Below are 14,279 nucleotides of genomic sequence, written 5' to 3' on the forward strand. Positions count from 1 at the left end.
AACAAGAAACAATTGACAAGTGGCTCTATCCCATCTCCCCCCTTTCCCCGTCGCGATATAACCTTCGTGGTTGAAAACGACGTTAAACATCAAATAAAGAAAGAAACACACACTCACACGTACACCACCACCACCATCGTCTCGATTCCTGGTTTATCCAAGAAAAAAATCAGTCAGAACTTGACTTGATGTAAAGACAAAGAAAGCCAAAAAAGAAAAACAAACACAGATGAACTCCTTGATGTTTTTTAAAATGTATCATAGGTACGCCAATGAAATCCAATCACTGAAGCTGCATTTCAACTGGGTAGTGATCGCTGATATTTTTTGCCTGTGGAAGAAAAAAGAAAACTAATGATTAGATCTATGGTACAAGCAAGCAAATGATCCTAGTACAAAAATATCTTGCTTCCTGTGAATACAATCAAGAATCGGGAAGAAAACAGAAAACAAATGATTAGATCTATAATATAAACAAGCAAATAATCCTAGAACAAAAATACCTTGCTTCCTGTGATATACAATCAAGAATCATATACATCACTGCAGATCTGCCCAGACTTTTAAATACAGTAATAGCGTCCTTCCTCTTAGATGTAAGCTTATTAAAAAACCTGACTCAGTGACTGCTTCCTGGGCAGAGCAGAAAGTTTGTTAAATCGAGTTGGCAGACTTTTGTTTGTTTGTTTGTTTGCTTAACGCCCAGCCGACCACGAAGGGCCATATCAGGGCGGTGCTGCTTTGACATTTAACGTGCGCCACACACAAGACAGAAGTCGCAGCACAGGCTTCATGTCTCGCCCAGTCGCATTATTCTGACACCGGACCAACCAGTCCTAGCACTAACCCCATAATGCCAGACGCCAGGCGGAGCAGCCACTAGATTGCCAATTTTAAAGTCTTAGGTATGACCCGGCCGGGGTTCGAACCCACGACCTCCCGATCACGGGGCGGACGCCTTACCACTAGGCCAACCGTGCCGGTTCAGTTGGCAGACTGAGGTGGGTACGTGTCTGTTACAACCTTTAATGTAGAAGAAATATCTCACTGCACAAATTCGGCGTTGCTGTTTGGAACGTGTAAAGGTAAAAGAACATTCTTATCCCTTCTAAAAGACCTACACTACCCGTCATAAAAAAAGTACAGATACATTTTGCTGTATATCTTTGTAATGCGGCCAGTCATGTATATTGCCAGAAAGATAATTCATTCCCCTACCGTATGAAATAAAGAGTTTCATTTTTATAAATTAGTGTTTATGCAGTGTACCGGAGACCTAGGACACCCCCCAAACATCAAATTCACAAAAGCAAACTTGCAGACACTAAAATACACAAAAAATAAAAATAAGTAAGAGTAACCCCGTTTTTGATCTCAAATGGAAGAACAACGCATGTTCTACCCATACAAATTCATTCATTCAGCTGTTGTGCCTAGCTATGTTGTTTTGCCATTTTGAAGAAGACTGGTGTCAGCCTCGTCAGAAGCCGTAAAAGGCCTGTTTTGGCGTCATTTTTTGTGGGCTATGTTGGTAAAAAACCCGTAGTTTTGTAATGGCTCGTTGTATTGCTTTTACATTTGTCATGAGTATTGTTAATACAATTGTAAAAGAGTTAGTAAAATATCATGGCGTTTTGATGAGTTTTTTTGACGTAATGGAACGTTTCAGAAAAGTTTGATTAAACTGTAATAACTCTTTACAGTATGGTTGCAAAAATTCAGCATTTTGCAAACTTTAACACACATGAATGTTACAATTAGGGATCAATTTTGGTACAAAATCAACAACGCGCTTGGGTGGTAGGGAGATATGAACTCGAAACAACAATTACGAAAAACAGGTCTTTCAACATCAAAACCCAGTCCAGCGCAGCAGACTGAACTGGCACGTCACTTACAGCGACAAAAAGCGTGCCAGTTCATACGGACAGACACTGCTCATTACTAAGACTCAAAAATCGTAACATGATCAGAATTACCTCTTCATAGGTGAGATGCATGCCTGTCTCAAAGTTGTACACCAGAACGCTTCCCGATACCACAGCATGTTTGACCAAACCAGTTGCGACGAATCTGGAAACATATATATCTTCAATAAAAAGCTGTGGCAAATGGCGGGTCAGGAGTCGGTGGACAGCTAAATCTTGAGGAGGAAGTGGGGCTGGATTGGACACACCCTCAAGAAACCAACATTCAGCATCACTACAATACTCTCGCTGGGAACTGACCCGCAAGGTAAAAGAAAAAGCGGAAGGCCAAGAAACAGCTGGAGACGAGACACAGAGGGGACGGGACACAGACGAAGCATCAGCAGCTGGACTGAGGCAGCAAGAACAGCCCCGAGTTGAGTGCTACAGTATATTGAGAAGCGTTGTCAATGACCTATGCTTCGCTGGTGGCAATGGGCCCAAGTAAGTAAGTACCCAAAAAAAAGGCAATACAGGTTCAAATTTGCACTCATGTCATGCAGTGCATAGATGAACATTTTATGATTAAGCTATTATGTCCTTGTTTTTGTAACAAATACCCCAGCAAAGATGCACCGATATTTTGTCAATCTGATATGAACGTCTTTAATGTCACAAATTGATCATTTGCTGCAATCTGCCCCCCAAAAGAGTGAACGTCCATATTTTTCAAGACTGCCAGAAATGAAAGGCCGGTCACCTGTCATAGGCACAGTCGGTGTTGTGGTTGGCGGTGGTGTCAGCGGTTTTATTGACCAGGAAATCGAAGCGGTCATCCGTATACAGGTTGCTAAGGTGGTACTTTTTGTTGGACAAATACCGGCAGTCTGCGTTGTAGTCACCAGCTATGATGAAATTCTGAAATCCGTAAGATTAGTTCGCTTACAAACCATTTGAACAAATCACAAACAGAAGCGGTGTTGGTTGGTGTTTCTTGCAAAAAAGGTGACACAAAGCAACACACTAACATGCACGCTAATAGAGATATTGCATCTTGCAGGACATTCTCAACATAAAAATCAGTATGCGGACATTTTCCCGTTTTTTATTATATTTAGTCAAGTTTTGACTAAATATTTTAACATCGAGGGGGGATCGAAACGAGGGTCGTGGTGTATGTGCGTATGTGTGTGCGTGCGTGCGTGTGTGTGTGTGTGTGTGTGTGTGTGTAGAGCGATTCAGACTAAACTACTGGACCGATCTTTATGAAATTTGACATGAGAGTTCCTGGGTATGAAATCCCCGAACGTTTTTTTCATTTTTTTGATAAATGTCTTTGATGACGTCATATCCGGCTTTTCGTGAAAGTTGAGGCGGCACTGTCACGCCCTCATTTTTCAACCAAATTGGTTGAAATTTTGGTCAGGTACTCTTCAACGAAGCCCGGGGTTCGGTATTGCATTTCAGCTTGGTGGCTTAAAAATTAATTAATGACTTTGGTCATTAAAAATCTGAAAATTGTAAAAAAAAATAAAAATTTATAAAACGATCCAAATTTACGTTTATCTTATTCTCCATCATTTGCTGATTCCAAAAACATATAAATATGTTATATTCGGATTAAAAACAAGCTCTGAAAATTAAATATATAAAAATTATTATCAAATTTTTTTTTTCGAAATCAATTTAAAAACACTTTCATCTTATTCCTTGTCGGTTCCTGATTCCAAAAATATATAGATATGATATGTTTGGATTAAAAACACGCTCAGAAAGTTAAAACAAAGAGAGGTACAGAAAAGCGTGCTATCCTTCTCAGCGCAACGAATACCCCGCTCTTCTTGTCAATTCCACGTGCACTGCCTTTGCCACGGGCGGTGGAGTGACGATGCTACGAGTATACGGTCTTGCTGCGTTGCGTTGCGTTCAGTTTCATTCTGTGAGTTCGACAGCTACTTGACTAAATATTGTATTTTCGCCTTACGCGACTTGTTCAAAATATTATTGCTCAGACCCCCCGCGGGTTAGGGGGAAGAATTTACCCGATGCTCCCCAGCATGTCGTAAGAGGCGACTAACGGATTCTGTTTCTCCTTTCACCCTTGTTAAGTGTTTCTTGTATAGAATATAGTCAATGTTTGTACAGATTTTAGTCAAGCAGTATGTAAGAAATGTTAATTCCTTTGTACTGGAAACTTGCATTCTCCCAGTAAGGTAATATATTGTACTACGTTGCAAGCCCCTGGAGCAATTTTTTGATTAGTACTTTTGTGAACAAGAAACAATTACCAAGTGGCTCTATCCCACCCCCCCCCCCTTTCCCCGTCGCGATATAACCTTCGTGGTTGAAAACGACGTTAAACACAAAATAAAGAAAACAAATAAAGAAAATATTGCTCAGTTTTGAGAAAAATCACACGTCAAGTAGGCTACGTGATATCAGGGACCTATATTATATTAATATAGGTCTATGGTGATATGCATGCATAATTATGTACCTAAGTTCACGTTGATCAGGATATACAGAAAAATAGTTAAACTATACTTTGCTGAGCCATAATTAAAGTCTACCTGTGTTCCCAGAACCTTGGTCGTGTAATTGTACGCATCAACAAGTGCATTCATTTCAGCGAACGCGTCGGTTGGCTTCAGATGCACACCCATCAGTGCAAAATCGGTCAGATCTGTTGAGAGAGATACACAGATTCAGTATTCAAGCAGGTTAGCAAACAGTAAGGCACACACATGCGGCGCACACGTGGACACACATTCTGTCGAGTAACAAACTTGAGCGGACAGATCAGCAACAAAATAATGTGAACAAGTGTGGAAATTCAACCGCCGGAACACCACATTATATGTAACAAACGGTAAACGTGTATAAAAAAAAAGTATGCCCGGGACATATAGGACACCAAGAAACAAATTCCACACTGCATAAAAATGAGTATCGCACACAATCAACCAACAGAGGGACACACAGATCAAACCAGTGCTTTCAAAACACACAATAAATGGCGGAGCAAACAGATACAAATCTTAATTGGGAAAAATAAGACTGACAGAACAGTTACAATGCCACCCCCACGGAACGCGGATCGTATCAACTGATGAAATTGATGCATCCAAAACCAAGATTTGATGCATCATTTTCACAATTTGATGCATCATTTTCACAAAAAGATGCATCAATTTCAAAAAGGATGCATCATTTTCCAAAACTGATGCATCCGATACGAAAATGATGCATCCTTTTAGAAAATGATGCATCATTTTGATGCATCACTATAAAGTTTAAAAAATAAACTTTGATTTAATTAACATACTTACCAACTCACATAGATAGCAATAACTTCGTTTGGTTGCTAAGACATTGAAGCACTCTTACATGGTAACATGGGGAGATAACTCTAAAACAAAAACCACATGCCATATAAGGCATGGTCCGTAGTGGTTATCTCCCCTACCGGTGTACTGCGCATGCGCAGGATGTATACCGGTGACACTCATTCCGTCCTGAAACATATACCCCTTTATACAATTTGCGGGGCAGACTGGGAGGGAATTCAATATGTGAGTTGGTAAGTATATTATTTAAATCAAAGTTTATTTTTGAAACTTTATTTTAAATTACATATTCTTACCCAACTCACATAGACAGCAGATTGCTAATTTAGGTGGTGGGAAAATGTACTCACAGTTAACATCTTGCAAATATCTGGCCTGCAGGTACTATCGCTGGCAGGCCAAAAGTTCCGTTCTGTCGGGCACTTGATACGTCCCGCAGGTAGAAATTTAAAAAGACATCTTCTGATGTCCAGTAGGCTGCATTCAAGACTTCTTCAAGTCTTCCAGACTTTAAGACAGCCAAGGAAGAGGCCCATGCCCTGACTTCGTGAGTCCGAGCTGACCGTAGAGGAAGGACTGACTGCCCCCCCACCCCCCACCCCTTTTTCTGGCCACCACTTGTCAGCCTGTCTTACCAGAGTGGAAACCCATCTAGCCAAGGTAGACTTCATGACATCTTTTTCTCTCTTAGTATTGATGGAGATTTATTTATTTATTTATTAAGGAGATTTCCATAGCGCATAACTAAAAGCACTATGCGCTTTACAATATCACTAGGTATAAGTACACGCAAACATACTCTGATTAAATAGAACTTAGCCTAACAAGACATACTAAGAACACTAAACATTTGAGTTCATGCAAAAATAGAGAATTACATTAAATACTGGACAAACGATTAAAATAAGCTTAAGGCATACACCGACTACAATGGACTATTTCAAATACAAAAATTTAGTTAACTATAAAAGACAGTGCATAAAACTCCATAATCCTAAGAAGGTTGAACAAATAAAAAAACATAAAAGACTATTTAACTATAACTACTTCGTAAAAGATGATAAACATGGAATACAAAGCTGTAATTTTTAACAACAAATCTAAAAAGATGTTCATGCCATATTGCACAACACATTTTGACACACACCCAACCTCACAAGCACACACACACAAGCACACACACACACACACACACACACACACACACACACACACACACACACACACACACACACACACACACACACACACACACAATAAATTCAACAAATATTTAAATACATAAAAAGAATTAAAGGCACAGTAAGCCTCCCGTAAACCATCACAGAGCTCCCCGAGCGTCTAAATACAGTACAAGCATACTTCCATTTGAACGCTCACCGAACGGGAACATCCTGGCTGCTTTCTGTCGAGCGTGAGACATTTTCAAAGAATTTATTTTCGTAGACTTGTTCCGTTAACAACAACGGCGCCTCGTTTTTGCGCTAGACCTAACTTTTAAAATCTAAATAATAAATTGACAGCTTGTTACACAAACATTCTTTAATCATAAAAGAATTCGTTTTTCATCAAGACAAGATCAGAACAATTCGAAGTTGTGAAAGTTTAAAAAAAGAAAAGCCCGGAAGCAGGGTCACGCAAGGGTCGTAGCAGACGACGGCCGGTTTATCAGTGCAAATCGCCGTTCCTCTCAACAGTCAAAAGCCATCGCTAGAGTTCCTTGTGAACCACAGCCGTTGTTTCGTGCATAAAAAAAACGTGCTATTGTAGATAAGCTCACGTCGAGTCGCATTCAAATGACTAACTATGACGACTGCATTGTGAAAAGGGAAAACTGGATCACACGGGTTCACGATGGCTCAGGGGTAAGATAAACCACGCAAAAATAAATTCTTTGAAAATTGTTCGCTCTTTACGGAGGGCACCTAGGATGTTCTCAATTGGTGAGTGTTTAAATGAAATGGTGTTTGTACTGTGTGTAAAAGCCTGACCGCATCTGTGATGGTTTACGGGAGGCTTACTCTGCCTTTAAGTAAGCGTTTAAAACATTTTTTACAAACAACAGTAGTACATATATATATAGTGTTAATAATGTGAGACTACCCAATACAAATATTTAACTAGTGAGTTTATTGGAATGCTGGCAGATAAAATCATATCACGAGGCAGGCGTGTGCTTCAGGTATTGTAAGCAGACTTGAAAGGGTGGGTTTTAAGGGACATTTTGAAAGTGGAAGAGATTTTACAGTGACGGATGGGGTGGGGAAGTTGATTCCAGAGAGTGGGAGCGGAAAAGGAGAAAGAACGGTCGCCAGTGGTTTTGGTTTTGGTGCGTGGGATGGAAAGTATTCTGCTGTCAGTGGATGAGCGAAGCTGTCTGGATGGAGTGTAAGGATGCAAGAGTTCAGAAAGATAGACAGGAAAGTGAGGATCAGTGAAAGAGTTAAAGCAGATGTTGGCGGTTTTGTGTATGATGCGGGAAGATATAGGAAGCCAGTGGAGTTGTTGCATAAGTGGTTAAGTGGTCGTGTTTCTTTGTCCTGAAGATGAGTCTAGCTGCTGTGTTTTGGACTTTCTGAAGTTTGTCTGTGAGGTGCTGGGGAATGCCTGTGAGTAGAGCGTTGCAGTAGTCAAATTTGGAGAGAATGAGAGAGCAGACAAGAGTGTTGGTGGCGTCAAAGGAAAGAAGATGTCTAATGCTGCTGATTTGTCTGATCTCAGTGTATGCAGATCTACAGATGTTCGTGATGTGCTTGTCCATGGAGAGGGTGTCTGTGAAGGTCACTCCAAGGTTTCTAGCAGAGGATGAGAGTTTGATGTCTGAGTTGCCTACAGAGATAGAAGAAGGAACAGAAGGAGGGAGAGGCTTGTTTTTAGGGTGGATGAGGAGGACTTCGGTTTTGTCATCATTTAGTTTTAGTTTGTTGCAGGTCATCCAGCGCTTGACGTCGTCGAAACAGTCTTGCACGCGGCGGATGGTGGAATTGAGCCGATCCGGTGGGCAAGAGCCCCGGAGTTGTGTGTCATCTGCAAAGGTTTGACTGGAAACCGAGTGGTGGCTGATGAGAGTTTGTTTGTTTGTTTGTTTGTTTGCTTAACGCCCAGCCGACCACGAAGGGCCATATCAGGGCGGGGCTGATGAGAGTTGATAGAGGTTTGGTGTAGAGGATGAAAAGGACTGGCCCGAGGACAGATCCTTGAGGAACTCCTTGTGAAAGGGTGGAAGTTTTGGAAGTGTGGTTGCCTGCTGAGACTGTCTGTGTTCTGTCCGAGAGATAGGATTGAAACCAGGTGAGTGCTGTGCCGGAAAGTCCGAAAGAGAGATGGAGGCGGTCAAGAAGGATATGATGGTCTATTGTGTCGAAAGCTGCCGAGAGGTCGAGTAGGGTGAGAATGGAGAGATTACCACCATCCATCGCGCGCAGGAGGTCATTCATGACACGAACAAGCGCTGTCTCGGTGCTGTGACCTGCTCGGTAGGCGGACTGTGTGGTAGGAAAGAGGTTGTGAGAGTGAAGATAGTCGGAGAGTTGAGAAAGAACAAGTTTTTCAGTGATCTTGGAGAGGAAGGAGAGGTTGCTGACAGGACGGTAGTTTTTCAGGGTGTTCGGATCAAGGGACGGTTTTTTGAGAAGGGGGAGGACAATGGACTGTTTGAATGTGGATGGAAAGGTGCCAGAGAGAAGAGAAGAGTTGATGATAGAAGTGATAACAGGCAGAAGTTCATCTAGGCATTCTACAAGCAGTGGGACGGGGATGGGGTCAAGGGCACATGTTTTGGGAGCGGACGTAGTGATGACACGCTTCACCTCATGCTCGGTCACGGGTCTGAATCCAACAAAGGATGACGCCGTCTGTTCCACGTCATCCGTGAACGGCGAGGATGGTGTAGGAGTCGCGCTGTCAAGCTCCTCTCTGATCTTCTGAACCTTGCTCGAGAAAAAGTCAGAGAAGGCGTCAGAGAGATCTTCGGTGGGAATGTCTGTGGGGAGGGTGGAGTCCTTACTCTTCCCAAGGAGACGGTTGCTGGTGCAAAGTAAAAAGTAGTTTTTGTTTTGGTGACCTGATCGGGTTTGTGCGAGACAGGTAAGCTCTCAAGGCTCGCACAGGGCAATTAGCTACATCCGGATCTGTCGGAGCTAGTATGTTGCTCAGCGGTTTGATCTGAACTAAAGGTGATGGTTTATTTGGCTTCTGTTTTTTTGCTAAGAAATTAGGACAAAACCTGAGTACTACCGAACCATCTTTCTCAAACGAGATGTCTCGAGGTGAACCAGACAAAGCATGTATTTCGCTACCCCGTCTCGCGGAAACCAGCATAGTAAGCATGACTGCTTTCCGAGTGAGATTATCAAGACTAGCTGTATGCAAAGGCTCAAAGGCTTGTGATCTTAAGTATTCCAAAACAAGAGGCAAATCCCAGGCCGGGACAGAAGATTTGGATTTAGCAAATCGAAGGGACGCTCCTTTAATCACACTGGAGATAACACCCCCAAGTGAAATAGAGTGACTTAGCTGTTTCAGCATAACTGAAATTGCTGATCGACGAACCTTCAGTGAAGCCGGAGAAAGACCCTGGTCAGCAAGCCAGGATAAGTGGTTTGCCACCTGCATTGAACGGGGCGATGTAACATTCACTCCGTTAACTTGACACCACTTGGTCCATGCCAACCAATGCGAGGTGTAGACTGAAGAAGTTGAACCTCCATGCGATCCCTGGATCAAATCCAGCATAGAGGCTGAAGCCCCTGAGGGTCTCAGTGATTCCCGCACAGTTGCCAACCGTGAAGGGAAAGCCACTGTGGGTTTTCGTGAGGGATGCCTGATCGAGGTTGGACTAGATCTCCTCTTCTGAGTTCGAGAGGGAACGGGGGCTTGCTTGCCAGCCGTAGGAGATCCGGAAACCAAGGCTGGCTTGGCCAGTTTGGAGCGATCAGTACCAGTGACGGTCTTTCGAGGTCTGCTTTTCTCAACACCCTTCCGAGGAGGGGAATTGGAGGAAACCCATAGGCGTGTAGACCGCTCCAAGATATCTCGAGAGCATTGATCCTCCATGCTTCGGGATCCGGGAATGGGGAGGCAAAGATCGGCAGACGGCGAGAATACCGAGTGGCGAACAGGTCTATCATCGGCTTCTCCACTTGAGCCCAGACCTCCCTGATATGGCCCTTCGTGGTCGGCTGGGCGTTAAGCAAACAAACAAACAAACAAACTTGAGCCCAGAGGCGGAGAAGTGCATGATGCGCAATAGTCCATTCCGTGTGGACGATCTTGGTAGACCGACTCAACGAGTCCGCCAAGACGTTCAGATTCTCTGGAAGATACTTTGCTGACAGTATGATCTCGTGGTGGAAACACCACATCAAAATCTCGCATGCTCGATGAGACAAAGCTAGAGAGCGAGATCCCCCCTGCTTGTTCAGGTAAGACACCACTGTGGTGTTGTCTGAGTGTATCAGCACATGTTCTCTCCTGAGAAAGGGAAGAAATTCCATCAAAGCCAGAAAAACTGCTTCCAACTCCAGCATGTTTATATGCCACGTGGCTTGCACCTGTGTCCACAGACCGAAGGTCGTGTGGTCGTCCAGGTGAGCCAACCACCCCCTGAGCAAAGCGTCTGTGAATAGGAGCTTCGAAGGAGGGGAATGAACGATGGGAACGCCTTGTGTGAGCCAAGTTGTGATCAACCATTGCTTGGTCGTGTCGGCAAACCAGTCGCGAAGTGAGACTAACGTCTCCCAGTTCCGTCGCGATATAACCTTAAACGGTTGAAAACGACGTTAAACACCAAATAAAGAAAGAAAGAAAGTCTCCCAGTTCTGTGATTCCGGTTCCCATCTTGCGTTCAGGGCTTCATGAAAGGGCCGTTTGTGCAGCCTGCCCAAGTGTGTCAGAGAGGCCATTGATTCCATCTGACCTAAGATGGATGTCAGAGATCTGACTGAGGCCATTGGAAGATCCGCTGTGTCCCTGATCGGACTCTGGATCTTGTCTACCCTCCTTTGCGTGGGTTGAACCGTCCAATCCACTGTGTTGAATACCATTCCCAGATATGTGAAGTTCTGGGAAGGTTTCAACTGTGACTTCTTGTCGTTGATTCTGAACCCTAGTTCCGCTGCCTCCTGCAGTACTAGCTGCGTGTGGCTGAGACACAGGGATTCGGCCTGATTTAAAATAAGCCAATCGTCCAAGTACGTCCTGAGACGTATACCTTGACCTCTGATTAAAGCGCAAAACTGGCGCACTATCATCGTAAAGATCCAAGGAGCCAAAGAAAGGCCGAAAGGCAGAGCTCTGAACTGAAAGATCCTGTTGCCCCAAGCGCCTCCCTCACTGAAGTGGGTGTCTCCATGGTAAACCTGATCTTCCTTAGAAATAGGTTTAACTGTGAAAGATCTAGTACTGGACGTCATCCTCCCGAGGCTTTTGGAACGACAAAAAGACGTCCGTAAAAGCCTGGGGAGGCATGATCTTGAACTTCTTCCACCGCTTGTTTCTGAATAAGAAGTTCGACCTCGGCCTGAATAGCCTCTCTGGCTTCTGTTTTGGCCGGAAACCGAAAAGAAGGAGAGCCTCTGGAGCACTCACAAGGCTCCTTTGACCAGAACCCCGATCGGAGCAGCCCCGCAATCCAGTGGTTGTTCGTTTTCCTCAACCAAGCTGGTAAGGCCCGAAAGAGGCCTCCCGCCACCGAAAGAGTGGGGGGTGCAGGGGTGCTCGGACCGGGGGAGCATCATTGGGGGTTAGGCTGGTCTGGATTTGGTGTAAGGACGAGAACGATTCTTTCCCCTTGAAGCCGAACCCGTCTTTGAATTCTGACCAGCATTGGAAGACCCAGAGAAAGACTGAGCAGGCGGTCCGCTGCGTTTGGTCTGATGTTTAGCGAAAGCCAACTCTGAAAGTTTGACGAACTGCAAGTCCTTGGATTGCTGTGACTGCTTTTGGTTTAAACTGTTTTATTCATTTGTGCGTTATTTACAAAAAACGCATATTGAGTAAACAACAACAAGCATAATGCTTATAGTGCTTTTGCAGTGCGTTCAGCGCGTCCTGTCCGAGTAGGGAGCCCTTGAGAAAAGGGGAGACCCTAAGAGAGTCCTGAATGCTCTTATCCTCTAGACGAGAGCCCGTTAAAAGAGCTTCCCGTCGCCAATCAATCAATCAATCAATCAATCAATATGAGGCTTATATCGCGCATATTCCGTGGGTACAGTTCTAGGCGCTCTGCAATGATGCCGTGTGAGATGAAATTTTATACGGCCAGTAGATTGCAGCCATTTCGGCGCATATTTACCTTTCACGGCCTATTATTCCCTGTCACACGGGTAAAGGAAGACAATTATTAACTGTGCCTAAGCAATTTTGCCAGGAAAGACCCTTTTGTCAATCGTGGGATCTTTCACGTGCACACCCCAATGTAGTGTACACGGGGGGTGTTCGGACACCGAAGAGAGTCTGCACACAAAGTTGACTCTGAGAAATAAATTTCCGCCGAACGTGGGTTTGAACTCACGCTGACAGCGGCCAACTGAATACAAATCCAGCGCGCTACCAACTGAGCTACATCCCCGCCCGAGAACAGTCTGCGCATACAATTTCTGTTGGGAGGGGATATAGCTCAGTTGGTAGCGCGCTGGATTTGTATTCAGTTGGCCGCTGTCAGCGTGAGTTCGATCCCAGGTTCGGCGGAAATTAATTTCAGAGTCAAATTTGTGTGCAGACTCTCTTCGGTGTCCGAACTCCCCCCCGTGTACACTACATTGGGTGTGCACGTTAAAGATCCCACGATTGACAAAAGGGTCTTTCCTGGCAAAAATTGCTTAGGCACAGTTAATAATTGTCTACCTATACCCGTGTGACTTGGAATAATAGGTCGTGAAAGGTAAATATGCGCCGAAATGGCTGCAATTACTGGCCGTATAATATTTCATCTCACACGGCATCACTGCAGAGCGCCTAGAACTGTACCCACGGAATATGCGCGATATAAGCCTCATTGATTGATTGATTGATTGACATTGCCATTTGCTCTGATGATACCCTCGCTAAGGTTGCAAAGAGCAAAGCCACGTCCTTCGGGTCTGCGTCCTGTCTGAACACGAACGGATCCAATGAGGACGTAACTGCACGCGAGAGAGAGCGAATCAGCGTCTCAGTCAAAGACGCTAATTCCAAGGAAGAGCGGCCGCATTCTTAAGCAGTAATGAGATCCTTTTCCTTACAAACGGAAAGTCTCTCTTTGTTGTAACTATCTTGCCTAATGGTTGCCAAGTCCGATAAAACCGGAAGTAGAGCTGTCGGCAGAGCAAAGGAATTGATCAAGTTCCTGCCAGTGTTAGCAAGACGAATCCTCCTGTTGGCGGTCACAGTGTGATGAGCCACTCGTCCGGTAGACGCCAACCAAGGCAAAGCCAAGGCAGGAGCTTCCCCATGTGCTGACAACAAAGGCAGAGGTGGGGCAGAACCATCGTTTGAGAAAACTTTTGCAAGTTGGAAGGCCACCGAAGGAGACTCTAAAAACTTAATGTTCGCAGATTGCTCATGGGAAGGAGCAAAATCAGCAATATGCTCTTCCCACCCCAACCCGTACCCCGGAAGGGAATAAGGCTGACGTGAGGAATGAACCTTATGGCTGGTATGCAGTTCCGCCAGAGCGGAAACCGTTGCCGCAGGTTTGCGTACTTCGCCAAGAACACCCCCTGCCGACGCGTAAGCGCCGAGAGGACCAGGAGGTGCTGTTGTCTGAGAATCAGACAAAAAATTGTCGAAAGGAGTTCCTGACGACAATTCCAACACCACTGTTGGTTCTGCAACTACGTCAGCAGACGTAACAGTCGCAGTTGGTTCTAAACGAACCCGCGCAAGAGACTTGAGTTTCCAACTCCTGACTCCTGTCATGAACCTCTGTCTTGAAAGAAGACAAAATAGCCAGTAAATCGGTTTTACTCAAAGATTGCTCGGTTTGAGGAGCCTGAAGCTTCTCCGAAAATGATTTGTCAGTAGAGGTAGGTTTGCCATCAATGGA

At 44.5% G+C, this 14,279-nt stretch overlaps 1 protein-coding gene across 1 annotated transcript in view; it reads right to left on the reverse strand.

Annotated features, from left to right (window-relative positions):
• Window positions 1–232: 232 nt before the first annotated feature.
• The window catches only part of LOC138962070 (deoxyribonuclease-1-like), a 28,295-nt gene continuing 14,248 nt past the window's right edge, over window positions 233–14,279 (reverse strand). Inside the window, exons 6-9 of the mRNA XM_070333779.1 lie at window positions 4,478–4,590; window positions 2,668–2,825; window positions 1,980–2,073; window positions 233–331 (exon numbers count right to left, since the gene is read on the reverse strand). Coding sequence (XP_070189880.1) covers window positions 284–331; window positions 1,980–2,073; window positions 2,668–2,825; window positions 4,478–4,590 — 413 coding nt within the window. The 3' untranslated portion in view covers window positions 233–283. The remainder of the gene's footprint in view (window positions 332–1,979; window positions 2,074–2,667; window positions 2,826–4,477; window positions 4,591–14,279) is intronic.

This window comes from Littorina saxatilis, linkage group LG3 (genome assembly GCF_037325665.1).
Source record: "Littorina saxatilis isolate snail1 linkage group LG3, US_GU_Lsax_2.0, whole genome shotgun sequence".
Taxonomy (NCBI): domain Eukaryota; kingdom Metazoa; phylum Mollusca; class Gastropoda; order Littorinimorpha; family Littorinidae; genus Littorina; species Littorina saxatilis.